General features: G+C 49.0%; 1 protein-coding gene across 1 annotated transcript; it reads right to left on the bottom strand.

Annotated features, from left to right (window-relative positions):
* Window positions 1–1511: 1511 nt before the first annotated feature.
* Window positions 1512–27002, bottom strand: PIGU (phosphatidylinositol glycan anchor biosynthesis class U). Its single transcript, XM_074605071.1, has 12 exons — window positions 26788–27002; window positions 25020–25084; window positions 23650–23709; window positions 22645–22707; window positions 20986–21095; window positions 19117–19217; window positions 17013–17110; window positions 14656–14810; window positions 14030–14173; window positions 13129–13253; window positions 11140–11282; window positions 1512–3198 (listed from the first exon to the last, which is right to left on the bottom strand). Exons 1-12 carry the CDS (start codon window positions 26915–26917, stop codon window positions 3085–3087), a joined length of 1308 nt encoding a protein of 435 aa, XP_074461172.1. The 5' UTR covers window positions 26918–27002; the 3' UTR covers window positions 1512–3084.
* Between the last annotated feature and the right edge of the window lie 232 nt (window positions 27003–27234).

The raw sequence follows: 27234 nt of genomic DNA, 5'->3' as shown, positions 1-27234 counted from the left end.
CCTATGCCAGGCCCCAGCCCCACTGCAGGCATTTTTGGGGTTGCTCCTCACCCCCACGGCAGGGACTGGGTCAGTCCTGGCTGCCCTCAGGGGGGGGAGGTGGGCCCCAGCTCTGCCATCCCCACCAGGCTTTGATGGCAGCCGAGGCTGTAGGTTGGCAGCAGGAGATGGGAGGTTCCTCATGGCTGGCACTTGGCCACTGGCAGGGCTCTGGGTGGGCCAGTAGGTCCTGGTGGCACCGAAAGCCTCCCCTGGGACCCACCCTCCACTCAGGAGCCAGGACGGGGCACCCAGTCCCTTCCTGAGCTGCCACAGGGCAGCCATCCTTACCTCTGCCCCTGTCCCTCTCCGTATCCCCGCTCCTGTCCCTGTCCCACTCTGTATCCCTGTCCCTCTCCGTATCCCTGTTCCTGCCCCTCTCCGTATCCCTGCTCCTTGTCCCTGTCCCTCTCCATACCCCTGTCCCTCTCCATACCCCTGTCCTTGCCCCCCTCCATATCCCTGTCCCTGTCCATCTCCCTGTCCCTCTCCATATCCCTGTCCCTGACCCTCTCCGTATCCCTGCTCCTGTCCCTGCCCGTGCTTCTCCCCCATCCCTGCCCCCACCTCAACACCTGTCCCTGCCCCGGCCCTTTCCATACCCCGACTCGTGCCAGCGCCTCTGTCCGGGTCCTTTGCCCAGCCTCTGTCCCTGCCCCTGCCCTTTCCATGGCCCTGCCCTCGACACTGTCCCTGTCCCTGCATTGCTGCTGCCCTTGACCCTGCCCTCTTCCCTTCTTTATCCCCGTCTCTGCCCCTGCCCTTCCCCATTCCTGCCTCTGCCCTTTCTTTTCCCTGTCCCTGCCTGTGCACTTGCCCTTTCCCTGTCCTTGCTCCTGACGATTGCCACTTGCCCCTTCCCCTGCGCTGTCCTTGTCCCTGCCCTGCCCTTCTCTTGCTCCTGCCTCGGCCCCTGCCCCTCGCTCTTCCTCTGCCCCCAGTGCTCACACCGTTACCTCTTCTCAAGGCCACTTTTGAGTCCAACTTCAGGACCTGCTCCCCTGGGACATCCCAGTGGAGCCAGCCCCGGGGGGACAGCGGGTGGCCGGAGTGTGGCCCTGGGCACAGGCACAAATTCAGCTGCTGGAGACGGAGGACAGAGCTGCTGCCCGTGGCCCCTTGGCCCATCCTGCCTCGGCATCGTCTCCTGCCCGATGGGTGAATTATTGTCTACTGTGGGAGGAGAGGGGGAGCTGTAAAAGGCCCCCAGGCAGCCCCAGCTCCTCCTCCTCTTATGTTTTTACACCGCTGTTGGGCTGAACTGTGCAAAGCCGGCACTTCCTAAAACCAGAGCAGGCCTCAGTGAGCCCCGGCGACCTCTGTTTGCTTTTTGGCATGCCCCCGCGGCCACTTGTTTTCCCTCTTGACGCCTGCGTTTTTGCTCTCAAGTCCCCTCACGGCCCCTCCACGTGCCTCTCCGTGCCCCCACTCACCCCTTGCTCCCCCTTCCCCAAACCCAGAGCACGCCAAGAGATGCTTAAAACTTGCACAGTTTATTAAGCTCCTTGCCATGCCACAGCCGGCAGCGACAGCAGCCCTGCCCCACGTGCCCCCCGCCATGGCTGGGGCTGCTGCAGGGCCTGGCCCCAGCGCCTGAGCTGGGCCCCCATTAACACCCCCCACCCCCCCAAAGCGCTAATAGCAGTGCAGTAAGGCAAGAGTTTTAATTGTCCAGAAAGAAAGAAGAGCTGTTTACGCAACCACCGGGGCAGGGGCCGTCTCTCAGTCGCTCTCTACCAGGTGCGGTTTGGCTTTGACGGTGTGACATTCCCAGCCCTCCGAGTTTTTCCTTGAGAGCCGTGGGGAAGCTGGTTCCTGCTGCCCCGGCCACCAGCGAGGCTCTCACAGCGCCTGTAGCCTCTGCCACCACGCCAGCGGCAGAGCCAGAGGCCAGCCTGGGGGATGGGCCCCGGGGGGTCACATTCACGGGGTCAGTCGCAGCAGCAGCTCTGAAGCGAGCAGAGGGAGGGGAGCCGTGGGGGAACCAAGGGGGAACGCTTTAACGGAGGCCTCCGCTTGTACTTGCGAGAGGGTAACACGGGGAAGCGCGTATCCCGTAGAGTTAAGTGGCTGTGGAACAGCTGGAGCCCAACAACTCCACGACAGCAGCGCCTGAGGCTCCTTCGGGATTTGGTCTGGCACCTTAAAGGGGAGGAGGGGAGGCTTTGATCCCTCCTGGTCCCCAGCCCAGCTGCTGCCTCCAGCGATGACAACGTTATAGTGCGAGCCCGGCACTGCCCCGCTCTGTTACCCTAAAGAAACCCGGAGCAGCAGGAATCTCTCTCCACAGTAGTGTTCCTTCTTCTGAGACCCTGTGACGCCTCGGTGCAGCTCCTGACACGGAAGTGGCTGTGTTGCTTCAACGGGATACAGCAGTTACCTGGTACCCACCCTGCTCCTGCTTTCACCCCAAATCCAGTTCTTACTAGTGTCTGAGCTCCAAAATTACTCGTGGCAGCAGCTTCAGCTGTCCTCCTTCCAACAGGTCACCCTTGGCCACCGTTTCTTTCACTGCAGGCGCTGTGCCTGAGCACAGGTGATTCTTCCAGATCCCACGCCAGCAGGAGAACCAAGAACTAGCACCTGCATCCAGGGCTCAGGTACCAGCGCTTGCCTTCTGCCAAGCAGGAGCTGGTCAACGCAGTGAAGGGGAAATTTCTTGGAGAACGCAACCACCTCCAAGAAGCAGTGACAGTAAAGTAAACAGTTTATGGTCTGAGCTCTTTCTGAGCCAGAGATTCAGCTCAGACGCTTTCTCCAGTTCCTGCTGGATGGCCCAGACTCGATGGCTGAGGTCGCAGTGAGAAGCACAGCTAAGGGAAGAAGGGAGATGCTCCAGTAGAGGCACTGCGGCTCCTACTTGTAGCTCTTACAGTCTCTGCACTGAGCACACCGCTTCAGAAGAACCTCAGCCCTTTTTTCCAGTAGGTATCATTCCCAAAGCCAAGATCTCATTCAGGGAACCTTCCCCACCCACCCCGCATATCCCAAGCTTTGCATGTTCCTCAGAGTGGTCCATGTCCCAGGGAGTGGCGGGCACAATCCTTATTTCAGAACAAGCATGGCCTCTGTCCCATCTTGCCTTGTCAAATGGAGTCCATGAGTGAGGTAGTATTCCCGCCGGAGGAAGGCGTAGAAATAATCCGAGATGAGCAGGATCTGCAGAAGTGAGATATTCAGACACATCAGTGGTGCTTCAGAACAAGGAATTAAAAGGGACATACGTTCGATGGACCTTGAAGGGGTTTAAAAGAAGCTCAGCACACCTTGTGAGAGGAGACGCTGTGACCACTCGCTGCCCGTTGCCTCGCAGCATTAAGCCAAGGGAAACTTAAACTCATCTATTCGTTGTGCTACCAGTGCGTTCTCACAGACACCTCCGCTGAGGAGACAGCGGCTCCATAAAACGGCAGGTCCACCTGGGCCACAGCTTCACAGACCATCTCAGCCTCGCCCCCAGGACTCCTTCCACGCAAGCACTGCCGCGCAGCTCAACCCAAACGCCAAAGGTCTCCCGCTGCTGATCGCTATTAAGCGCTTTTCAATTGTGACTGGTTTGTTTTCAACTGCCATTTCTACTCCAGCCGGGTAACCAGTTGGTCACCAGTCCAATCACAGCGGTCTGCACAGCAGTTCGTGCAGGATAGAGCTGAAAGACTGCTAACCCAGCTAGGTAGTGATGGTAACTACTCGCAAGAGGACTGTGGCGTCCATGAGCTCCACAACCACCAGGTCTGATGCCGCCTCTCAGACGGAGCTCTTGTGGGAACATGCTACCACACAGACATCGGGCTGTAGGGTATGCCCTGCTCTTACGCCAGTGTCGGATGGCAATGATGGGCATACCTGTAGGAGATGTGCTCAGGTAGAGGATCTTCTCCAATTAGTCATGGAGCTCAGGGAGGAGGTAAGTAGGTTGAGGAGCATCAGGGAATGCGAGAGGGAGATAGATTCCTGGAGTAGAATCCTGCATCCCATGACAGAAACCCAGCAGGCAGATAAAACCCCTGCAACAGAGAGCTCCATATCCTCTCTCACCTCAACTGAAGGCGGTAACCTGGAGGACAGGGGGCAATGGCAGGAAGTTCCTGCGCGGCGCAACAGGCGCTGCACTCGAGACTGCCCGATGACTACCCCATCTTCCCAGGTGCCATTACTTAACAGGTACAGTGCTCTACAGAGGAACCTGGATGATGACGAGCACAATATTTCTCCTATTTCTCCTACCCTGGAGCCGTCAGCAAGGTCTAGGCAGACCTCCCCCTGCATCAAAACCTCTGCGGTAAAGAAGAAAAGACGGGTCCTTGTCATAGGTGACTCATTACTGAAGGGAGCAGAAGGCCCAATATGCAGGCCGGACCCGGTACATAGGGAGGTCTGCTGCCTCCCTGGGGCCCGGGTCAAGGACGTGAAGAGGATGCTTCCTTCCCTGGTACGGCCCTCAGACTACTATCCACTTTTGCTCTTTCAGGTAGGCAGCGACGAGGTAACAAGAAGAAGTCCAAGGGCAATGAAGAAAGATTTCAAGACCCTGGGACGCCTGGTCAAGGGATCAGGAGCACAAGTTGTGTTCTCGTCTATTCCCCCAGTTGCGGGGAATGATGAGGGGCTAAATAGAAGGAGCCAGCAGATCAATGCCTGGCTTCAAGCTTGGTGCTGCCGGCAGGACTTTGGGTTCTTTGATCATGGCCTGATCTACAAAACGCCTGGCCTGCTGGTAACAGGCAGGAATACCTTGACCTCCAGGGGAAAAAGGGTTCTAGGACAAGAGTTATCGGGGCTCATTGAGAGGACTTTACACTAGATTTGAAGGGGGGTGGGGATGGTACTGGGCTTGCTGGTGAGGTGCCAGGGTGTAGTTGCTCAGCACTCGTGGGCCAGTGTGCCAGTATTTCTGAAAGCCAGAAGGCACAGCACATCTCAAGGGTCAAAACTACACACACAACTCCCTCTCTGAAATGCTGATACACCAATGCACGCAGCATGGGGAATAAGCAGGAAGAGCTGGAGGTCTGTGTGCGGTTGCGGGGCCATGATCTCATTGCAATTACTGAGACGTGGTGGGACAACTCGCATGACTGGAATGCTGTCATGGATGGCTATGTCCTTTTCAGGAAAGACAGACCAGCAAGGCGTGGTGGTGGAATCGCACTCTATGTGAGAGAGCATTTGGAATGCATTGAGCTCTCACTAGGGGCGGATGAAGAGCGGGTCGAGAGCTTATGGGTGAGGATTAAGGGACAGGCAAATATGAGGGACGCTGTTGTGGGTGTTTATTACAGGCCACCTGATCAGGATGGGGAGACTGATGAGGCTTTCTACAGACAACTGAAGGTAGCCTCGCAATCGCAGGCCCTGGTTCTCATGGGGGACTTCAATCACCCCGATATCTGCTGGGAAGACCACACAGCCAGGCATGCACAGTCCAGGAGGCTCCTCCAGTGCACTGATGATAACTTCTTGACACAGGTGGTGCAGGAGCCAACAAGGAGAGGAGCACTTCCAGACCTGGTACTGACAAACACAGAGGGATTGGTGGAGGACATTAAGGTTGGGGGCACCCTAGGTTGTAGTGATCATGAAATGATTGAGTTCAGGATCATGGGTACTATCCACAAAACAACAACAAGAAGTAAAATTACAACCTTGGATTTCAGGAGGGCTAACTTTGACCTCTTCAAGAAACTGCTTGGAGAGATCCCGTGGGCTAGGGCTCTGGAAGGCAAAGGGGCTCAAGAAAGCTGGTTGATATTCAAAGACCACTTCCTCCAAGCTCAGGATCGGTGCATCCCTAAGAGAAAGAAATCGGCCAAGGGACGCAGGAGACCTGCATGGTTGAGCAGGGAGCTTCAGAAAAAGCTCAAGTGGAAGAAGGAAGTTTATAATAAGTGGAAGAAGGGACTGACCCCTTGGGAGGATTACAAGAATGCCACCAGAGCGTGCAGGGATGAAACAAGGAAAGCCAAGGCCGCCTTGGAATTAGACCTGGCTAGGGACATCAAGCACAACAAAAAGAGCTTCTACAAGTATATTGGAAGCAAAAGGAAGACCAGAGAAGTTGTAGGCCCACTGCTGAATGAGGCAGGAGTCATGGTGATGGAGGATGTGGAGAAGGCAGAGTTACTGAATGCCTTCTTTGCTTCGGTCTTTTCTGCTCGGCCCAGCCCTCAGGAGTCCCAGGCATTGAATAAAGTAACAGGGAAAGAAGAAGACTTCCCTTGGGTTGAGGAGGAGCGAGTGAGGGACCAATTAGATCATCTAGATATTCACAAGTCCATGGGCCCTGATGGGATGCACCCGAGAGTGCTGAGGGAGCTGGCAGAAGTCATTGCTGGGCCGCTCTCCATCATCTTTGAAAAGTCCTGGAGAACAGGCGAGGTGCCTGGGGACTGGAGGAAAGCCAATGTCACTCCAGTCTTCAAGAAAGGCAAAAAGGAAGAGCCGGGGAACTACAGGCCGGTCAGCCTCACCTCCATCCCTGGAAAGATGATGGAACAGCTCATTCTGGGTGTCATCTCAAGGCACGTGGAGGAAAGGAAAGCTATATCAGAAGTACTCAGCATGGATTCACCAAGGGGAAATCATGTCTGACTAACCTGATAGCCTTCTACGATGGCATGACTAGATGGATAGATGAGGGGAGGGCGGTAGATGTGGTCTACCTTGACTTAAGCAAGGCGTTTGACACGGTCTCCCACAGCATCCTCATAGGGAAGCTTAGGAAGTGTGGGTTAGATGAATGGACAGTGGGGTGGATAGAAAACTGGTTGAAAGATAGAGCTCAGAGGGTTGTGATTAGGGGCACAGAGTCTAGTTGGAGACCAGTGACGAGTGGTGTTCCCCAGGGGTCAGTACTGGGTCCAGTCCTGTTCAATATATTCATCAATGACCTGGATGAGGGGATAGAGTGCACCCTCAGCAAGTTTGCTGATGACACCAAGCTGGGTGGGGTGGCTGACACACCGGAAGGCTGTACCACCATACAGAGAGACCTGGACAGGTTGGAGATCTGGGCAGAGAGAAACCTTATGAAATTCAACAAGGGCAAGTGTAGGGTGCTGCACATGGGGAGGAACAACCCCATGCACCAGTACAGGTTGGGTGCTGACCTGCTGGAGAGCAGCTCTGTGGAAAGAGACCTGGGAGTCCTGGTGGACAACAGGATGCCCATGAGCCAGCAATGTGCCCTTGTGGCCAAGAAGGCCAATGGCATCCTGGGGTGCATCAAGAAGAGTGTGGCCAGCAGGTCAAGGGAGGTCATCCTCCCCCTCTACTCTGCCTTGGTGAGGCCGCACCTGGAGTACTGTGTCCAGTTCTGGGCTCCCCGGTTCAAGAGGGACAGGGAACTGCTGGAGAGGGTGCAGCAGAGGGCTACAAAGATGATTGGGGGACTGGAACACCTCTCTTATGAGGAAAAGCTGAGGGATTTGGGTCTCTTCAGTCTGGAAAAAAGACGTCTGAGGGGTGACCTTATCAACACTTATAAATACTTAAAGGGTGGGTGTCAGGAGGATGGGGCCAGGCTCTTTTCAGTGGTGCCCGGGGACAGGACAAGAGGCAATGGGCACAAACTTGAACATAGGCAGTTCCACCTAAACATGAGGAGGAACTTCTTTACCGTGAGGGTGGCAGAGCACTGGAACAGGCTGCCCAGAGAGGTGGTGGAGTCTCCAACTCTGGAGACGTTCAAAGCCCACCTGGACGTGTTCCTGTGTAACCTGCTCTAGGTGACCCTGCTCTGGCAGGGGGGTTGGACTAGATGATCTCCAGAGGTCCCTTCCAACCCTATGATTCTATGATTCTATGAAGGGGCCGGCGGGCGGCAGAAGCAATAGCACAGCTCCCCAGCTCAGCCCTGGCAAACAGAAGCTTTAGCAGCTTCACAAAATCGTACTTACCAGGCCAAGAGAAGAGCTGAAACGTCAAGGCTGTGGCTTCACCGTACAACATCCAGGAGCAAGACCAGATGAAAGCTCTTCTTCCACCCCCCTTGCTTCTGCATCTCCTTCCTGCCCCTGTGCTGCCGTGCCCCCTGCCCCGTCCGTGGGGCAGCCAGGCCTGGGTATCTCTTTGCACGCTGTCTCCCTTTCAGCGGTGACCAGACCTGTCTGTCCCCCACATTGTCCCCTGGTCCAGGTCAGAGCATGCCACCGCACACAGAGAAGTCGGCGCTGTCCCGCGTTGCCTGGGAGGTGGGCATACCCGGCTGGTATTGCCACCAGCCGCGTGTCTACGGGACGGACTGTAAATTCCCTGAGGAGGGGGAGAAGGCCCTCCAAGCCTTCAGTGGAACACCTCGAACACTCGCAAGGAAATAAATAATGTGGGCCTGGCCCTCAAACAACTGATAAGGCTCACACTTCTGGCACCTGAAAGTGTGGGAGAACTGTCTTGTGAAGACAGGATAGCCCTGACACTCGTGTGGTGAGCTCGCTAGTTCTCAGATCTCAAGGCCATTGTGTCCGATGAGTGACCTTTGCTTCATTAGCCGTGACACGCATATGAAAGCGCACACCCTGCATATGCTAATGAAGATTACAGAGATCATGCTACACATGTATGACTATGGCACTCGTCTCTCCACCCAAATCATGCTACACGTCACCTGGGAGACAGGAGAAACCTGAGCCGAGGCTGTCCTGGGCAAGGGGGGTGGGCCATGCTGATTCAGCAAACATAAGAGGGGAAAATAAGTGCCCCTAAGGGGGAACAAAGAAGAAACAAAAGAAGATCGTGCCTGGGAAGATTATTCCCAAGAAAGAAGATTATGCCTGGGAAGATTCCCTGAAAAAGACACTGGAACCAGGGCCAGTGATCTCTTTATCTCCGTCTTTTCCTTTCTCAATCCCTCAGTTTCTCTTTTCTCTTAGAGTTGTTAAGTAACCGTTAGAGTTGTTAAGTAACGACCTTAAGTACAACCTTAAGTACCGCTTGCCATAAGTTGTCCTACACCTGTTGTTAAGTAACACGACGCACACCTCACCGCTTGCCATCATTTGTCATACACCTAACCAATTATCGTGGACTTGTTAAGACCTACACTAACCATTTTGGTAAGCTAATAAATGTTTCTATATGGACCTTGAGATTTATCTCACCTTAGTCCGCACCGTTGAGTATTTACGAATCTGAAGTCACTTACCCCCGCTCTTTACTGAGAGTGGGACGTGACAGTGACCATGGAAACCTGATGTGGAAATCGTGAGGTCCCTCCTGCCCCTCAGCCCCACGTTGGTTGTACTGAGGGACCACAGCGTGACCGCTCCTTCGCCTAAAAGCGCTGAGAACGGTAGGGCAGGTCTCGGTGGTTTCTCTAAAGCCATCAGTCACCTCGGGCCAGCTGCCTTTGTAGGGGCAGGCGCTGGGCTGCCGTAAGCCAGGCAGCAGCCCGCTGGCTCAGCGGTGCCATTTGTCCTTTCGCCTCTTGTGCGACCCTTCCCCAGCAATGCTGACCTCCTCCACCTGGAGATCACATCACATAACTAGAACGGAAAACCTTTTCAGTGCCAGACCAAGCTCGTATTTTTTTGTCCTAATGTCCAGACGCCACTGAACGCATTGCTTTGGCACAACGTGTTCATCCAACTCACTCCCGGGAGAGCCTCACCTGCGGTACGCTCAGTGCTAAGGGGACGAGGGGAGGGAGAGTCGGGCTGCCAGCTGTTGCGGAGAAGGCTCAGCGGCAGGACAGGAGGATATGGAGGGCTCTGCGGGGACCAAGGGAGAGAGAAACAGGGCTGCAGACTGCCGAGGTCGGAGGAGGAGAAAGTGGGATGGAGAGCAGACAGAGAAGGGTAGAGGCGCCCAGGGAGAGTGAAAACAGCCGCGCTTATTCCGTCTGCTTGTTTTGCTGGACACTGTGGCTCACTACTGACCTGCTATATCAATAGGGTTGATTTTACTTTTAACTACACTTCTCTGCAGATGTCTTAATGGGAAAAGAAAGAGCTGGGGTTAGTGGGGCTGAAGGTTAGTTCTTTCTCACAGGGAAATCAAAAAGCAGATTTTTTTGCTCTGTCTGCATTTACGCAGAGCACAAGACCTTGCAGGATCTGCTATGACTTTCTGAGGTAGGAAATAAAATCCTCTTAGAATATCAATACCTGCCATCTGTAATTGAAGTTTTACTACACCTTTCATTCCGTAGCAAGATGTGTAGCCAGAGAGCTAGTGAACCATTCCCAACTTTCTATAAGCGTTTCTTAGGAGTATCTCTATTCTCCCTCTCACCCCACTCACTGCATGGAGTCTCCTTCTGCTGTTACAGAACAGGTCTTTGTCCCCATTTGTCAAGGGGGTGGGGGATATACAAGCAAGTGATTTTTCAGCCCCTGCCAAAACCCCTCCTCTAGTTTTCGGGGAAGCGGATAAATGTAAACGGCTGAGGCGCATTCAAAATAAAGGCAACTTTAACACGAAATGAACATTCTGCTCACCCGCATGTGAAGCTCTCCCAGGGCTTAGGGACATAAGAAATAGCACAGAGAAGAGGAAAAGAACCTTAGAAAGGGTTGCAGTAACTGTGTACGTTGAATCCCATCCTCCAGGGGTGCCGAGCTCTGTTTTCACTAAGGCTAGTGAAAGTCATATATCTAGAACGGCCTTGAGAGAAGCAGCGAGAGCAGGCCTGGCGCGACTGGGACCCTGCACATGCCCATAATCCTACATCTCAGGGAGGCAGAACGCGCAGAAAAATTGTTTCCCATGCACGGGCAGTTCTTGTTTGCCTGTTGTCTGGCCCCACTGCTGCTGCCCCGTGGGTTTTTCCATTTCCCCTCTTAGCTCACCTTCTCCACTCACACGTGCCATACCGAGATGCTTTTCCCCCTGCTATCAAGGAACCGACGATGCAACTCGCAGAACAGCTTCGTTGGACTGTTAACCTATAGCTCAAATGCTACAAGGACTCTTTCCCACTAGCATGCCAGAGGGTGAGGACTAGGCAGATTCCGGCTGGAGCAAGGGGAGGCAGGAAGCCGCACGCAGGACTACACAGGATGCAAAGAGCCAGACACATCCTGCAGAATTCACTGCTGCTGACGGGACACCCGATCCAGTGACCTACCCAAAGCGCGGCCTTGTTTACCTCGCTCTACTGACCTGCCCGATGTTGAAAGTCAACGTGATGGCATAATAAAAATTGGAGTTGGCACTTCCTGCATAAATCCATAGATGCCACAGAACGGGGAACAGGAGGGAGCAGACAATGAGCACACATGACAGGATGAAGATGTTCCGGAGGACTGCAAAAGAAAACCAAGCTGTTAAAGCGATGCATTACTGAGCAGCCATGCTCACGCAACCAGCAATGGTATTTAGGGTACGTGCAGTGGGGGAGAGGCACTTGCCAACACATACTTCTCTCCAACATCTTTCACCGTTTGCTTTAATAATTCCCTGGCTGGCTTTTCTAAGAAATCCACTGTATTTCCCTTTAAAATAAATACTTCTGCCTTTGTTTGAATGCGAAATCCTCATTTGTAGCTCTTTCCTTCTAGATCCTGCTTCCAAACACTATTCCTTGGAGGACTTGGGTTTTTGGTATCTATGCTACAGTAACTAGCAGTTTTGAGAAGGGGCCTTTCCACCAGCATCATGATCCAGAGGGTAGAGCACACCATTCCCTAGCCTCGTCAAGCTGATGACAAAGGAAAAAAATGAACCTGTGGCAAAGAGGATACTTTTTCAGAAAGAAGAGATACTTTCTCAGGAGGTGGTAAGGAAATGAAAGCACCAGAAAAGGAGGAAACTCACATGGGCCAAATGCGTTGACAAACACATGACCTCGGGTGGTGCAAGCATGGCCAGGATCCATTAGTCTGCATGAGCGTGCGTCAGATGGACAAAAACCAAGCACAACTTTGTCTAAAAGAGCTAGGAACTCCTAGGCCAGAAGAGATTTTGTTTTCTGTGAACTATTTATGCCTGTCCTTTGGCAGCAGTGTTATAACTCACCCCAGCACGCGTGCTGCTGTGCTCGGCTAAAGCTCAGCCCATGTCCCTGAAGGTAACTGGAAGACCCCCGATCATTCCACAGCCAAAGGGAGCCATCTGACATTTTAAGAGCATTGTCACACCCAAACCTGTCCACACCTATCTTTTTAAACTTCTTGTTCAGTAGGTCTATTCGCTCACTGTGGGGTGGAAGCACGTGACAGATGACTGTCCCTCTCACTGGTCACGGTCCCCTCCTCTGCACGCTTCAACATGCGACTGAACTACGCCGAATCATGATTTCTCAGAATTACATCACCTGCTATGGCCGCGACACGCGCGGGGCTAGCCTGGGGCTTCCTGCCCTGTTTTATCACAGCTGCTTTGGCCTTAGCTTTCCTTAGTCTGAAGCTAATAGAGCAGATGGTCTCCAAGTCTCTTGACTCCTGATTCCGTCTCCTGACATCAGCCAAGCAAGCTGTCCGTAAACACACTTGGCCTGGGTTAGAGAAGACTGCAGTAAAAGGCCCGGACAACCTCACAGGGTTGGTCAAAACCATTGGTTTAAGCAAGAAACCCCAGGAAAAACACAGCGCTTCCAAATCTCCCCAGTGGAGCAGGTTGTAGAGGACTGAGTTTGAAAACCATCAGGAAGCTCTCTGGTGATTTAAAGAGCTAAAGAGGTTTTTTTTTATGAAGCTTTTAAGAAAAAGCAAACAAGCAGGTGCCAAACAAAGAACCACTGCAAGGTGCAGGATTTTAAGGCTGGGGGACTCAGCAGTTGCAGGAGCAGTGTTCAAGTCACCCAGCCTTAAATGGCAGCAAAGCTTTTGAAGGATGGATGTACTTTAAACAAGCCACATCCTTTCTGCAGGGCTGTAAAAGGGTTTTATAAAAAAAAGTTAATATTCAGAACAACTTGGAGAGAGGAGGAAGATAAGGCACAAGTGAAAATTCCCTCCTCGACCAATTTCAACCCTAGTCCTAAAGATACATTAGAGACTATCACCAGAAAAAAAATCAAGCTTCCTTTCAGACACCCCAAGGAGGCCGCAAGAGCCTGCGAACATGGGCCTGGTTTGGTTTAGTGGTGACAATTACTGGACAGGCCCTTTCCCATTCCAGATAAGGAACAATCAAACACAAAGAACTTACATCTGTAAAGGTGGCTCCAGACTGGCAGGAAGGCCATGTACAGTGCGATGTCTCCCACAGTGGGATAGGACTTGAAGATAGAAATGATAGCAATCTGGACAAACATGAAGAACATGGGGTGTTCCCTAGGAGGGATAAAACACAAAGGATAAGAGGATGCAGTAGGGTCTCTGGAAACTGGAAATTAATATCAGCAAGGGCACAAATGTACTGTGGGATAGGCTCAAAAAAGCTCTCGTACCCTTATTCTCTCCAAACAAGCCCCTGAGAGCTGGGTAGATTGAGCTGCTCTGCCCTCACGCAGAAACTTAGTCCCTCAACTTAACATACATTTATAGAGTTAGTCGGTCATCTGGGCAGCTCTGTCTTATTCACCAAAAAGCAATCAGCACCCCCCTCTCTGAAGGTTATTTGGAGAAGCCCATAGTTATCCCTCTGGTATGTCATGATGTCTGTATCCGTTCCAAGTCAACAGGGTAAGCTCACTGAGAATCTGGGAGTGTCAGTGGATGTTTTTATCAGAAAGAAGGGCAATGGTGACAGCGCAGTCCACTAGAAGTGTCCCCAAGTTTTCACTTTTTTTTGCTGAAAATAAAGAACTTGAAGTTCCAGCCAAGAGTTCTTGCTTTCTGACTACGTTGACTTATGCTGGCAGGGAAAAGCAGCTCTACAGCCTAAATTTCTGCTCTCTCTTCTGATGCCTTATAACACATCTGTTGCACAGGAGATCCCAACTCACTCTAAGAGGAATAAAGATTGAAACTTTGGGAATTGAGGAGAATAGGCCCTGTTAAAAAAACCCTATCTTTTCCAGGCTTGTAGATCCAGACACCTGACGCCAGCCTTATAAGCTTCCACTGGACAATTGAGAGTAAAAAAACTAGCAGAGAAACATACTTACTTCAGCTTTATCGCCAAGGGAATGGTGTAGAAGAACACATTGATTTGAAACACGCATACGAAGAAAAGACTGAAGTGTTCAAACATCTCTGCGAAGAAGTACCAGAAAAGGCCAATATTGGGTGTCAGATCTGGAACAGATAGGCTGAAATTTGAAAAGAAAAGTCGAGGTAACATTTTTAAATGGTTGTTTTTCATTGCCCTGCTTCTGTTACATTAATTAATCATTGTGTGCTACTGGATGGAGGACCTATATTTTAAACCCGTGGAAGAGAAAGCAAAAGGGGTGAAAACCTGGAGAGAAAAGGGACTAATCCTTCCCCGTGCCCCAGCAGGATTTAAACCATTCCCAAGCAGACGTTTCTCCAGAGGCAAAAGTTTCACAGCCATGGTGGCTCAACGAGCAAATCCATTTCCAGTCAACTCAGTGACAAACATCTCCTGTCTTCTCTAACTCTTGCTGTTACCTAACGAACGGAAACTGGCTAATGCCTGCTCTCCTCCACACACTCTTTTCTTGCAGATCACACACTCCTTAGGACTGGGAGTGCTGCACCTGTGTGTGATGCACAAGAAACAACATAGGGGGAGCTAGACAGAGAACACAGAAAGAATCCTTATACTTACATAAACCCGTAAACAGATGGGATAAAATCCCAGGAGTTGAGGAGGAAGAAGGAGAGGCAGATGATCACCACCAGGCTGCACAGGTACAGGGCCGCATACTGCATGGTGTAGAGCCAGAAGCTTTTACTTTTCAGTTTTATTGGTATGAACTGACGCTGAAAATGAAATACAAGCAGGCAGATATCCCTCATCAGGTGGAAAGCCGCAAGAAAACCTGAGTGTTCAGAACATCATTTTAAATAGATGAAAGAAAGCATCGAACACTGGCACTATGGCACTGGAAGGAGCAGCTCTCAAGCACAATTTGCTTGATGTTCTTCACTCTGGCCAACTAAGTCACGCACCCTGCACATATTTCCAGAACTGTGCTTGAAATTACAGTAGCTAAGCTAGCGATTTCTGCTCACAGCGAGTCGTCTCATGCACTCAAGGGAAGATTTCACACATCTCTTCATAGCTACTTGTATCTTAAGATGGTTGCAATACTGTACTGCTGCCTGCCTTCTACTGCATGAACCCACATCAAGTAGGTGACCGAGAGCCCTGCTGCACCACCCGCAACCCTGTAATGCCAGGTTTCCACTCATGCTCTGCTGAAGTCATGGAAAGAGGACATCCAGTGGGTTCCTAAGCACAAAGGAACCCCTCTAAAAGATTGCCTCCTCAGACAAAGGCTGTCTGCAGGCTGCAGTCCTGCCACTGCCACACGTCCTGGTAGATCAACCACAAGCCCTTGTCACATCACATGACATACAGGTATCTTACTCCAAGAGGTCCCCTGACTGCATTTATAAAGACAAATATACACACAGGGACAAACACCTTTGGGAACTGCTCAGTTTTTCAGCTCCAAGTCAGTGACGTAGCTTTGCCATTTGGTACTAGGGTTTACACTGGCAGGGGACGTACAGAGAGGCAGCCCTAACTGATACGGGCTCTGGGTAAAGCATGCTCTTTTCTCAGCCATAGCGTGTTTAACACCACTTGCTGGAAGAACATAAGCAAGTTTACCAAGGATTTTTGGCAGGACAGATGGAAAGCGCTGCAGAAAAGCTATTTAATTCTGTACAAAGAATGCAGTAAAGTTCATTTACAAATCTGGATAAAAGAACACACGCTAACGCGATCCCCTTCAAAAGTTGCAAATTAGGCATTCACATATCAAAGCACTTGTTGTCGCTTGTGAACATAATGCTTGTATTTTACTGCAGCTTTACTTTGACTAAAGTTAAAAGGGAACAAATGAGACCAAAATATAAAATATACAAAGTAAATGCTCCTCAAAATTATCAAACTGAAAAAAAGCAACACTGACTCTGCAGAAGTTCTTGTCTTGTAAAGAAAAATAATAACAACATTTCTGAAAAAACTAACAGACATTCGTGTCAGATAGTCAGGGAAAGAAAATGGACTAGAACGGACCCTTCATTCTCTTTTGAAGCTCGGAGATTTGAGAACAGGCTGTAATGAGCCTGTAGTTAAGATCAGCTATAAAAATCATGAGAGAGAGGACAGAAACAACCAAGACAGACTGGCAAAACGCTCAACAACAGGAGTTTCAGAATGGCAAAAATAATGCAAACGATCACCAAGTGATGTGTGAGCTGGGATAAGAGTCCTCTGCTAGTAGTCACAGCCTCACCTTGCTCCCGTATCAGAATAAGACTAGCAAATGATCAGTTTTCATTAAGTGCATTATAATTGGGGCTCTCGGTTAAGGCATTGTTTCCAGTGTCAGCACAAGAGCTAAGAGAGAGACCGACTGCAAGCATGCAGGCAAACCGGCGATCAATCCACTCGCCAGCAAAGAGCTGCCTCAGCTTTAAACCCTAGCCCTGCCCGCAGAAGTGCCTCCCAGCCTGCTGCTGGGCTAGTTTTGCCTGGAGCGGCGTCTGTCTGTCGAGGCAGTGTGCACCCATGAATGATCAAGGTCAGCCCTGCTGGAATTCAGGGGTCCTGTTAATAGGCAGGGGAGAAAGGACAAGGGCAACCAGCCACTTTCACAAGCACGTGCCTTTTGCCATTAAACTCCACATCAGCATTTCTGAGTTTGAGTGATTCAGACATACAGCTCCTCATTTTTCTTCTCCAGGTCTCAAATCCTCATTGCTACTCACGCGATGTAAAGAATAGCACTTATTTCAGGCAAGGTAAACACCAACCAGTTCTGTTGATGACTTTCTGCTCCCTTCTCTCTGTGTACAGGCATCCCCCTTAAAGCTTCAAACTTCCCGTGGCTTAAGGGGAGTCGCTTTTTCTGAAACCCAGGACTTGCCCGACTCCCCTCTCAACAGCTAAGGACTGTCCCTGCACAGCTACAAGAAGACAACAGGTACCAACAGTCAGAAATCATCTACCTGTAGAAGGTAAAGGAGCGCTGGGGCAAACAACGTGAGAGGGTAGAGTGACTGGTATGTTGCTAAGGCCAGGAACACAGCACTGAGGAAGGCACTACCTGCAAAAAAAAAAAAAAAAACAACAAAAAAAACACACATTCATTTGGAAGGAACACAATATAAACAGACAGGACGCCCAAATGGGAAGAAATGCATAACCCTTTGCAGGGGCTTTACAAATATCAGAACACCACTTAAAGGTGGTTTTAACAAGATGTGTCCCGTAGAGTGTCCTTTTCTTAACTACATTTTAAATGGAGAAGGACTCATACCAAGGTGATTCTCCCACAAGAAAGAAGCCCTGACTGGTTTATATCTCCTATCGTTCACATACAGGAAGAGATTCATGTAATTCAGCCTATATATAGACCACGCTGGCTGCTGTTTACACATGGGAACGCATTCGCTTATCACTTAAGTCATATCCGCATGAACCAGCTGTTATATTCATGCTGGGCATGCTGGATAACCTCGTCACCGGCATGTGTCAAGGCCCCCAGCAAAGCTCTGTGAAAGACAGCAAGCGAAAGTCTGCAGCTGAAGGAATGCAGTGGCATTAGCCCTACTTTGCAGATACCAAAACTGAGGCACAAAAAGGATTAGCACAGCTTTTCCAAGCGGTCTTAAAAATACAAATACCTTTTTGAGGACTGAGAAATTGAGGAGGCTTTATTTGAGGTCTCTCAGGCTGAGCTGCTGAGTACTCACATTGCCCCACTACCAAGACCAGAAATCAAGTCCAAAAGGTCCCAGGCCAAACAGTAAAAATACAAGCACCCTGGTTATAGCTTTCCGTCGTATGTCACTTCATGGAAGTCATCTGTAAAAATGCAGCTTAGACAGCAAGAATCCTGACTCAGCGCATCGGACTAATCGCCAGCCTATCGACATCAAACACCTGCTAAGCTCCTCCCTGCTTCCACCTTTTGAAGGGGAAAATATAGGGTTTACGTGGTGATGAGCCTTCTCCGCTCTTCAACTACACTCTCCTCGACATAAACCTCCCTATCCCCTACTTTATTGAGTGTTCAATTCCGCACAGATCTAAAGAATTGGTAGCCAGAAATCACAGTCACAACCTGATATCCTCCTCTCTTTGCCCACTTTAAAACCTAGAGGCTGCCACACTCCCAGTCAGGGAGAAAACACAGGGGACAGCCACTGCTGTTTTGTCTAGGACTGAACTACTTGTCTCACGGTATCAGTGAACAGTTAAAGATCAGTTTAACTAACGGGACCCCACTTGTTTGCTTTTGCAAATGCTTTTAAAGCAACTCCCCTCCCCCGCCTCAATTAGTGAGTAATTGGAGGAAAACTTTCTTTTGGAAACACTAATAAAACCAACCCATATCAGCTTTCTTCAAAATGTCTGGGCACTGGGGCAGACAAGGTATCGGACTGGCCTTCCCTCTGACCTAGCACAGCACTCCTAAAACTTAGGTGACTAGTACAAATCACACGCGCTAAAAGACTTTAGCACTGGGGAGTCATAAAAGAAACAGAAACCTGGCATTACACACAAAATGAAGGAAACAGCTACTCTGTCGCCATCTATTCCACTGTGCCGGTACGGGTCTTTGGTTACCGTTTCTGCTTCCCCAAAGCTCAATTACCTGGTTTCAAACCAAGGTTACAACTGTGAGTGAAAGTCAAATAACAGCTGCAGGCAACTGCTCGCTTTTGAATAGCGGTTCAAAGATACACTTTGAAAATAAATTGTATACAACACTTTAAGGGCGTATTCACGTACAAAAGAGTGAGCAGCAGAGCATTATGTCATCCTGCACGCAGACACGCGTTTCTTCATAAACAGAAAACTATTCAGTCATCCAGGAAAAGGAGTCAGCCTTTAGAGATCAGACTCCTAGGTACACGGAGATGAAAGCAAGTGTTGACTTGGCTGTAAAATCTATTGATCTCTTGTGATTTCAGACAGAACTTTGACCTTGCTCCAGTCCCCGTTTGTGTCAATCATACTTGTAAATTCCCACCTTGATTTCACTTCTCCTCATTTTCTAATCTTTACAGAAAGACAGAAGGAACCGTTTTTTCTTCATCGCGTTACCTTTTATTGTAGCTAAAATGAAGAATGCAATGACAGTATTGTTGATGGCACAGGTGGACTTGGCCACGCAAGACATCACAGTGTAGGGGTTTAACAGATAGCTGAAAAAGAGTAAAGCTCGAGTTACACTCATGCCACTCAAAGGAGATACCATCTAATCAAAGAGAAGTACAAAGGAAAGACAGATGCAATTTGCCATTTCTTTTTGCTTATTTACATTTGATGTGATCCTCTCATCATCAAATTAATTCAACTGAAAGGATTCTTTAGCCTGGAGCAAAAAACAGATCCTTGGATTGTATCCTTGAGCACGGCGGCCACAGGGAGCACACTTGGAGAAATGGAGACGGTTCGGAAGATGTCTAAAAGGGAAGTCCTATCCTAGAAAATGACTACCAAAAATGTCCCTTGCTTTGCAGAAACACTGTGCAGTTATTCAGTCAGACCTTGGAATATCGGGTCCAAAGTGAACTCTGTCAGCTACTCACATCTACTGACTCTGAGGACATAATAAAAATAAGAAAACAGCAAGATGAAAAAAAAAAAAAAAATATTCTGAGACATCAGCAGAGTCTCCCCCGACCCTACTGCAACTGCACACTCCTGCTATGGCAGAGCAATCATTTATGTTCACCATGACATGATCTGAGCACAAAACCTGCCAGCTATGAAAATCCGGCATGTTTGAATTGGAATTACGTAAAGACAGCAAACTCCGAACACCTTCACCTTACAGAATGCAGCCACCTGCCAAGTATGCAGGATCCGCTGCACGCTTTAGTTAGTAAGGATGCCAGCTCCTTTTGGAAATGAGAACAAAGATAACCTCAAAAGCACAGAAAAAAGTCTGGAAGGATTACCAATACAATAAGCAAGATAATGTATCGATCAGCCTTGCTGATCAATCAGCAGAGTGAGTAGACAGGGCTGGTGATTTCTTAATTATCTCTTTGCATAAAATTTTTTCCTGCTTCTCCGAGTCCCAGCCTGGCTTAGAATTTTCTGTGTTTCCAGAGAGACAGCCTACAGCAGGATAGGTAGAACTTCATGCCAACTTTGCTGTGGTAACATGCAACTATGGTAAATACAAAGCAGTCTGCAATTTACAGGCTCTACCGTTCTTGCCCTGGAGAATTTACCATTTTAGAAACTTCATACGAAAATAAGAAAAAATAACAACTTATCTAATGGAAAACTCTCTCTGACACAGAGTAATTCAGATAATAACTCATTCACATCAAAACACCAATAATAAAAAAAAATAATTCTTTGACATAAGCACCTTACTTGTACATTATTTATTTTAGTTGAAGCTTTCTGAAATAAAAATAATGCTTAGCATACAGAGAAACAGTAAGACATGACATTATTAAGATGACGACCTGAAAATATATTTGAATTATTATAAGCAGTTCTGGAATATTCAAGATGTGATATTCAGCAAACATTTTGTTCAACCGCTCAAAAATTCTCCTAACTCTTCTGAAAAGACACCTGAGACATTTGGGAGGTATAAAACCAGTCTTGATGACCTTAGCATACAGGCAAAATAAACGGGAACGTGATCTGCGCAGACACAACATTCTTGCTACCAAATTCATGACCTTATGCTGTTGAGCCAGTCTTAGAAGGTGTGAGTGAATTTAATTGTTGGCAACAAACATTTGGAAAAGCATCTGCTTTTCACTTTCAAACACAGTATTCGGAGTTGGGGGGATTTTTATGTATTAATAGGAAATTCAGAATTTCGGGGGGGGAAAAAAATAATAAAAAAATCTTTAACAAATGTTGAATCCTCAGACAAATAAAACCCAAAGGGAGCTGAGGAACCAAAGCAGCCCACTGCAGCCCGCCAGAAGCAATACTTACAATAGTGCTACCTTGAGGGGGATGTAGTGCATTTCCATGGGCGTCCGGATGAGTTCAGCCACATCTGGTGCATATTTATCCAGTTCTATTAGGAGCTTTTGCTTTTTGAACTGAACAAGGGAGAATGACCAGAGACTGTCAGATGAGGAAAGTCATTATTTCTTATTACTCAGGATTTCCATTACTGTGGAACAGTATTTTTGAGCCCCAGGTGTGAGCCAAAACTCATGTTATGTGAGGTGTTGTACAAACAACAAAGCCCCCCTCTCTTTTCCCAAATATTTCACAACTGAAGTGGAAGTCATAAGAACGCAGAAGATCTCTAGTTATTTGAACTTCCTTAACTACCTGTGTCTAACTCTTGATGCAGCTGACAGTGAATTCACCACGCTAGAGTTTAATACTTTCGATGCTCCTAAAGCTTGTCTGGAGCTACAGTGAAAAGTTGACTTTATACATTCACTGTTCAACATACAAGCCCCTAGGAAACTAAGTCACAGAAGTATGCAGTCTTTGTTGCTTTGAAGATAGATACATCTATGCCAAATCTCCTTTAGGGACCCAAGATCTCTCTCTTTAATCTGTCTTGTTCGACGGAGACAAAAGAGAAATACGAATTATGAACTTACTCAACGATGTCATGGTGAGACAGAGGAGAGAGATGCTGGCAATAAATTGTCAGCAAGCAAAGTAACTCACATGCAGGATTTTTACAGGTCTGCAGTTCTATCACGAGTTATTTCTTCAACCTCAAAGGACAAGCGACAAGTATGTAGCTGGATGGGAGACCACACAGATGCTGCAGAAAACGCAGCCTCCCTGTTCACGTTGATCCTGAATCACCGCCCCTCTAGGACAGCGGAGAGCACAGCACCGCTTACACAAAATGTTCTTTGAGCTACTTATGAGAGAGAGATGGGAGGAATCACTCACCTCGAAATACGTGTACTTATACTTTGAAGGGAACAAGTAATGTTTGGTGTCAAGACTTTCATCTTGCTCAGTAGAATGATTTATGTCACCTCAGCAACCTTGGAAGGTTTATTCCTTCCTTTACATATTTTCAGTCTGTGTATTAACTCATGCTGTGTGCAACACAAACCATGCTCAGGGTAAACCATTCCAGGCTCTAGCTACAAAATGTACAGAAGATTGTAGCAGGAGCAGAGGTGAGAAAAAGGAGTGCTCAAGTCTTGCCAAATCCATAATCCAGTGACTAAATTCTGCGTACTGCAAACTGCCACAACAACTGCAGGTGGGTCTCCAGTACACGTGCTAAAATCTCACATCCCATCTATCACACCATGGCCCTAGACTTGTCTGCATTTCATTGGCTATTGCATTCTCACAAATTTCTCAAATTCTTTATACTCCTTTTGGATTAAAGAACCTACACTGCTGTGACCACCATTCAAGTGCAGCGTGGTAGCTACAGACACTAATTTGTTTCATACCGTTACACTGCCACAACAAAACTGTAAATACCCCCACTCTTTACCATATTCAGTCCCCATTTTTATTGATCATCCAAATATGGTCAGTTTTACTGCAACAAGGACTGGCCGATGCTGCATCTTCTGGCATGTGTTTTGTCGGTACAAGATATTTATTTATACTTGCTGGGAGAAGAGGATCAGCAACACTGGCATGTCAGCTTACCACAACTTTGTTGAAGTCCTGAATGGCCAAGTAAAGGGCAACAGCAGTTAGCACATCAGTTATCTAAAAAAGCAAGGCATAAACAGACCGACTGTAAGCAAAATAAACAAATGGAGATAAAGATATCGGGCAGAACTGCGATGCTGAATAAGGACTCTGATCTGACTCAGCTCACGAGAAGAAAAACCAAGCTTTACAGACACCGGATTGCCGATTTGTACACTATGATGACACACCACTGCTAATCTTGAAGCCAGGAACTGTATCAAAGACATTAATATTTACAAAACAAGAGAACGGGGAATTAAGGGGAAAGAAGTATGCGAGGGTAATAGAATTACTGGTCTAATTAGAGCACAGGCAACCCACCTGTCCATTAATCCAGCACGACAGTGCCTTGAGCTGTCCCAGCCTTACCAGCGAGCTGCACAGTCATCTGGACAATCGGCACAAGCACAACGCAGATGGCTGTTAGCTCTGCGTGAGACCTGCCCAGCAGGGATCTGGGGAGAGCGGCTCCACCAGCTGGCATGGGCAGCCAGCTATATGATTTCTGTCCTTCTGAATTACGCCGAACTCAGAGGACAGTTTACAAAAGACATTTGGAGGACTAACCTGTTTGTGCTCTCTTTGCGGGCCTGGGGTTTGGCAGCGGGTTCTAGCGAGAAACACTGCAGTGTAGGCAGTGGGCTGGGGGACAAAATATTCTGATGTTCAAGAGGTTAACCTTTGAAATTTGAAACCAAATGCCAACTTCTCATCCCTCTGTGGGGATGCTTATCTAACCAAGAACTCTCAGAAAAGAAGGAATACGTACAACAAGGGAAAAGCCTGAATGTGGGTTTGTACAGGCAAAGCTGCCTTTCTAATTAAACTGTGAGCTCAGCAGGAATCTGAACTACAGGGAGGCTGAAGATCCCCGATTCCTGCAGCAGTAAAAGGAAAGTCATACTCAGCACTTCACAGAATGGGACCTTTCAAGAGGAGCTTTCCAGGAGCACTCACCATGAACACCAATTCCGCATATTCAATCAGGAAGTGAAAGAGATAGATTATCAGCGGGGTCTAAAAGAGAACAGCAGGGAAACCCATGTCAAATAATGCCCAGATAAAACAACTGGCAATTTGATGAGAAAAATGGACTAGTGCTAGCAGAGACTGTGAAAGGTAATTTTCCTTAGCCTCTTCTACAATGCTGTTACTTCGGACCAGAATGATTAATCAAAGCGCACTTACTGGTCTTTTTCCCTCCAAAGTTCTCGATACACTTTATAGAAGACACTATCAACTTTGAAAATTATATTCTATTCCAACTTTTCATTTCTTCTGGTACCGTGGTAGAGTTACTATAGAAAGCATATAAAGAACAGCTTTACAAAATAATTTCTTCCAGAGAATCTTTTTTTTTTCAGGTTGGTTGCAGGTACTTTTGAAAGTATTTCCTACACAACTGGTTTGACTATTTAGCCTGTTGTTTAGATGAGTCTTTTATAAAGGAAAAAGAAGAAAGCATGTTAAAACATAAAGCAGTAGGACTACAGTCCTATCATCCTCTTACTCCCACAGCTTTTCCCTTCTAGGGTAAGAGGATGAGCACGTTTCTGAATCATTCCTTTGACAGAAAAGCTTAATCTGGTAGCACTATATTTACATGGTGTAAATTCAGTCTTCAGTGTGAGAAAACATATTTCTTTTGAGATACTTTTAAAATAACGTGGTGGTACAAATAAGCAAGGAAAAATATTTCACAATCTGTGAGAAAACTGTGTTTAAAGAAGGAGAGTTTATTGACGAGAAACAAGTTTTCAGAGGTGTGCAAAGGATCCGCCTCACCCCTGGGTGACACTAGGTATGAGTGTGCCTTTGTAGCAGTAAGGCCACTCAAGGGCACAAAAGCTCCCAGGTGTTTAAGTGTTTGGAGGAATCTGGTGTTTTCAAGATGAGGAACGAACATATTGCATGCTTGGGCTAACGTTAATATTTCTGCAAATGCAGAAACTCAAGATGCTGCTATCCAATAAAATTCCATTCAGGCTCACACTGTCTCTCCCTGCTCCGGCTTCTGCTGACAGAAACATCCAGATGTGAACAGAGTATTTTACTCATTACAGATTTCCCTTATTTGAGGCTCTCCTTATGCAGTAACAAATATCACGACATCTATCACCTGCAGAGCAACGAGTTATTCGGTGGCGAACGGCACTTCCTCATTGTGCTAGTCACTACCTGTACTACTGCACAGACAACTACACGACTCCAAGCCCTCTGAAGTCTTTGCGACAAGACAGGTCCCCAGCCCTTACCAGTCCGTAAGCGGCCAGGCTGAGAAACGCGCCACTCGAATATCACGTTTAAAATGAAGCATGCGTACCAACCTCGTGGAAAATAGCTCCAGAATATGGCGAGACCCCTAAATCCAGCAGAGCTAGTCCTTCGACCACTGAAACATACAAAACGCCTGCATTAGAATGTGGGAAGTGAAAAAATCTCACGATGATAAAACTGTAGTTTTGAAAACACCCACACTCATAAGATCTCGCGTTGAATCGTCACGTGAATGGGTGACACAAAACCTCACAGAGACAACAACCAGCTAGAATAGATTGCTTTCTTATTTCTGCCATGCAAATTTCTTTACTAACCGAATGGTCAGTTGGAATCCATTTATTTGTTTCAGCTAAAAATGTTATAGCTGAAATGTTTTGCATTTAACTATATATAAATCACATGTATGATATTTACTGGTTTTAAGTCACCTATTACATGATACATGGTATTTATGCTGGAGAAATACTTAATTCTAAGAGGACAAATCACAACATAATATAGAATCCGAACTACTTTGCCTAATTAGATGTAGAGAGACCTGAAACGTCAAAAACCACAATAAAAGAGCAGAAACGAATACGTATTACCAGGCAAAGCTAAAAGCTTTATCTGTTGTTGAAACTTCCTGACATTTTGCAGCCTGAATTCAGATCCTTTGCAATCACGTCACTACAGCCTGCACTGCAACGCTTGCACATGTTTTGCCATAGGATCTCCACCTTACGGAGCACAGAGGTCCCCTGGGAACCGAGCAGCGTGTGCAGTGGAAGAAGCTACGGGAAACAGGTCCGTTATTCAGAGGGAAGTGAGGCAGGAGACTGCAGGAAGCAACAAGAGGTTCTCCGTTCAGTGATATGCTGGAGAAGTAGATTCTGTCTCTGCCACAAAGTTCCCGTATGATAACAGCCCAGACTTTTCAAGGCGATCCTGATTGTGCCCCTTACTCTCTAGATGCTACCTTGATACTCTAAGGTAAGATTTAGAAAGTACACCTGCTGCGAGGGAATTTTTGGGAGCTGTATTTTGAAACTATGAAGTGTGAAGTCCTACACACTGTGGAACAGAGGCCTCAAGTCAAACGCATTCATGCTTTTGACCTTTATTACTCTGGGCCACTGTTTTTCACTCTAAAACCTGCAAATAATTTACCCTGCATAATAACTGTATATTATTTTTCCCGAAGGGCTGTCTTTAGAATAAATTAAAGTCCCTAACAGACTCAGATGCTACCGAATGCCACTGAAAAGCCTTGATTAAACTGTACCTCAGCCTTCAGGAGAGAACTTGACTCATGTTGGTAGCAACATCTGGGGCCACAAACTGAGCAAGGACCAGGACGGGGTGGAAGGGGGGACGGCTCTGCAGGAACCAGAGCCAGGCGGTCGCCTTCACATGGGCACGGGGCTTGTGCGTGAGGAGAGCGACTCAGTCAAGGCTGCTGAAACCACACATTCACTGCCAGATTTTGTCACTCTTCCATTTTACGCCCATCTGTGACACAGTCTGTGCAAGTGCGACCAGGCCGCACGCGGTGGCTAAACCCCCCCCCGCCTCCCGTCTCCTCGCTCTTCCCCCGGGACAACTCCCGCCCACCATTTCACGCAGCTTTCGGGCGGGCCGGGCGCGGAGGGGCCCGTCCCCAGCCCCGGTACCGCGGCCCGGCGCTCTCCCCGCGGGCCGTGCCCGGGGACGGTCCCCACCCCCGCCCTCAGCCGCGCTCCCGGCCCCGCGGCCGCCGCCCCGGCCCCCCGCGGGCCTGGGCCCATCCAGCCGCGCCGGGGAGCGGTGCCCCGGCCCGGGCCCGCCGCGCCTCACCTCGCTTCCAGGCGTTCAGCGGGGACGCCACCTCAACCCGTTCGGAGATGAAAGCGGCGAGGCTGGAGCGGTAGAGCGCAGCCCGGACCGTCACGGCCACCAGGACCACCAGCACCAAGGGAGCCGCCATCCTCACGGGCGGACACCGGCTGCCGCCGCCTGTAGTTCCCGGGCGGCGCCGGAGAACGCGGCGCCAATGCAGCGGCCCGGCCGGGAAGACTACATATCCCGGGAACGCTGCCGCTTCCCGGCACCGCCCGAGCGCTACGGCGAGCGCGGCGGGGCAAACCTCAGCCGGAGCGCGAAGGCGCGGGGCTGCTTCCCCTGGGCCGCCGGGCGGGGGCGAGGGCGGGCCGGGGAGGCTGGGCCCGGCGGGAGCGGGAGCGGGATGGGGGTGTCCCGCTCTGCCGGCGCTGCGGAGCGGGTGCCCTGCTTCCCACCAGTCGA

The sequence above is a fragment of the Larus michahellis genome, chromosome 12 (genome assembly GCF_964199755.1).
Source record: "Larus michahellis chromosome 12, bLarMic1.1, whole genome shotgun sequence".
NCBI lineage: Eukaryota > Metazoa > Chordata > Aves > Charadriiformes > Laridae > Larus > Larus michahellis.
This window is presented reverse-complemented; position numbering and strand designations above follow the sequence as displayed.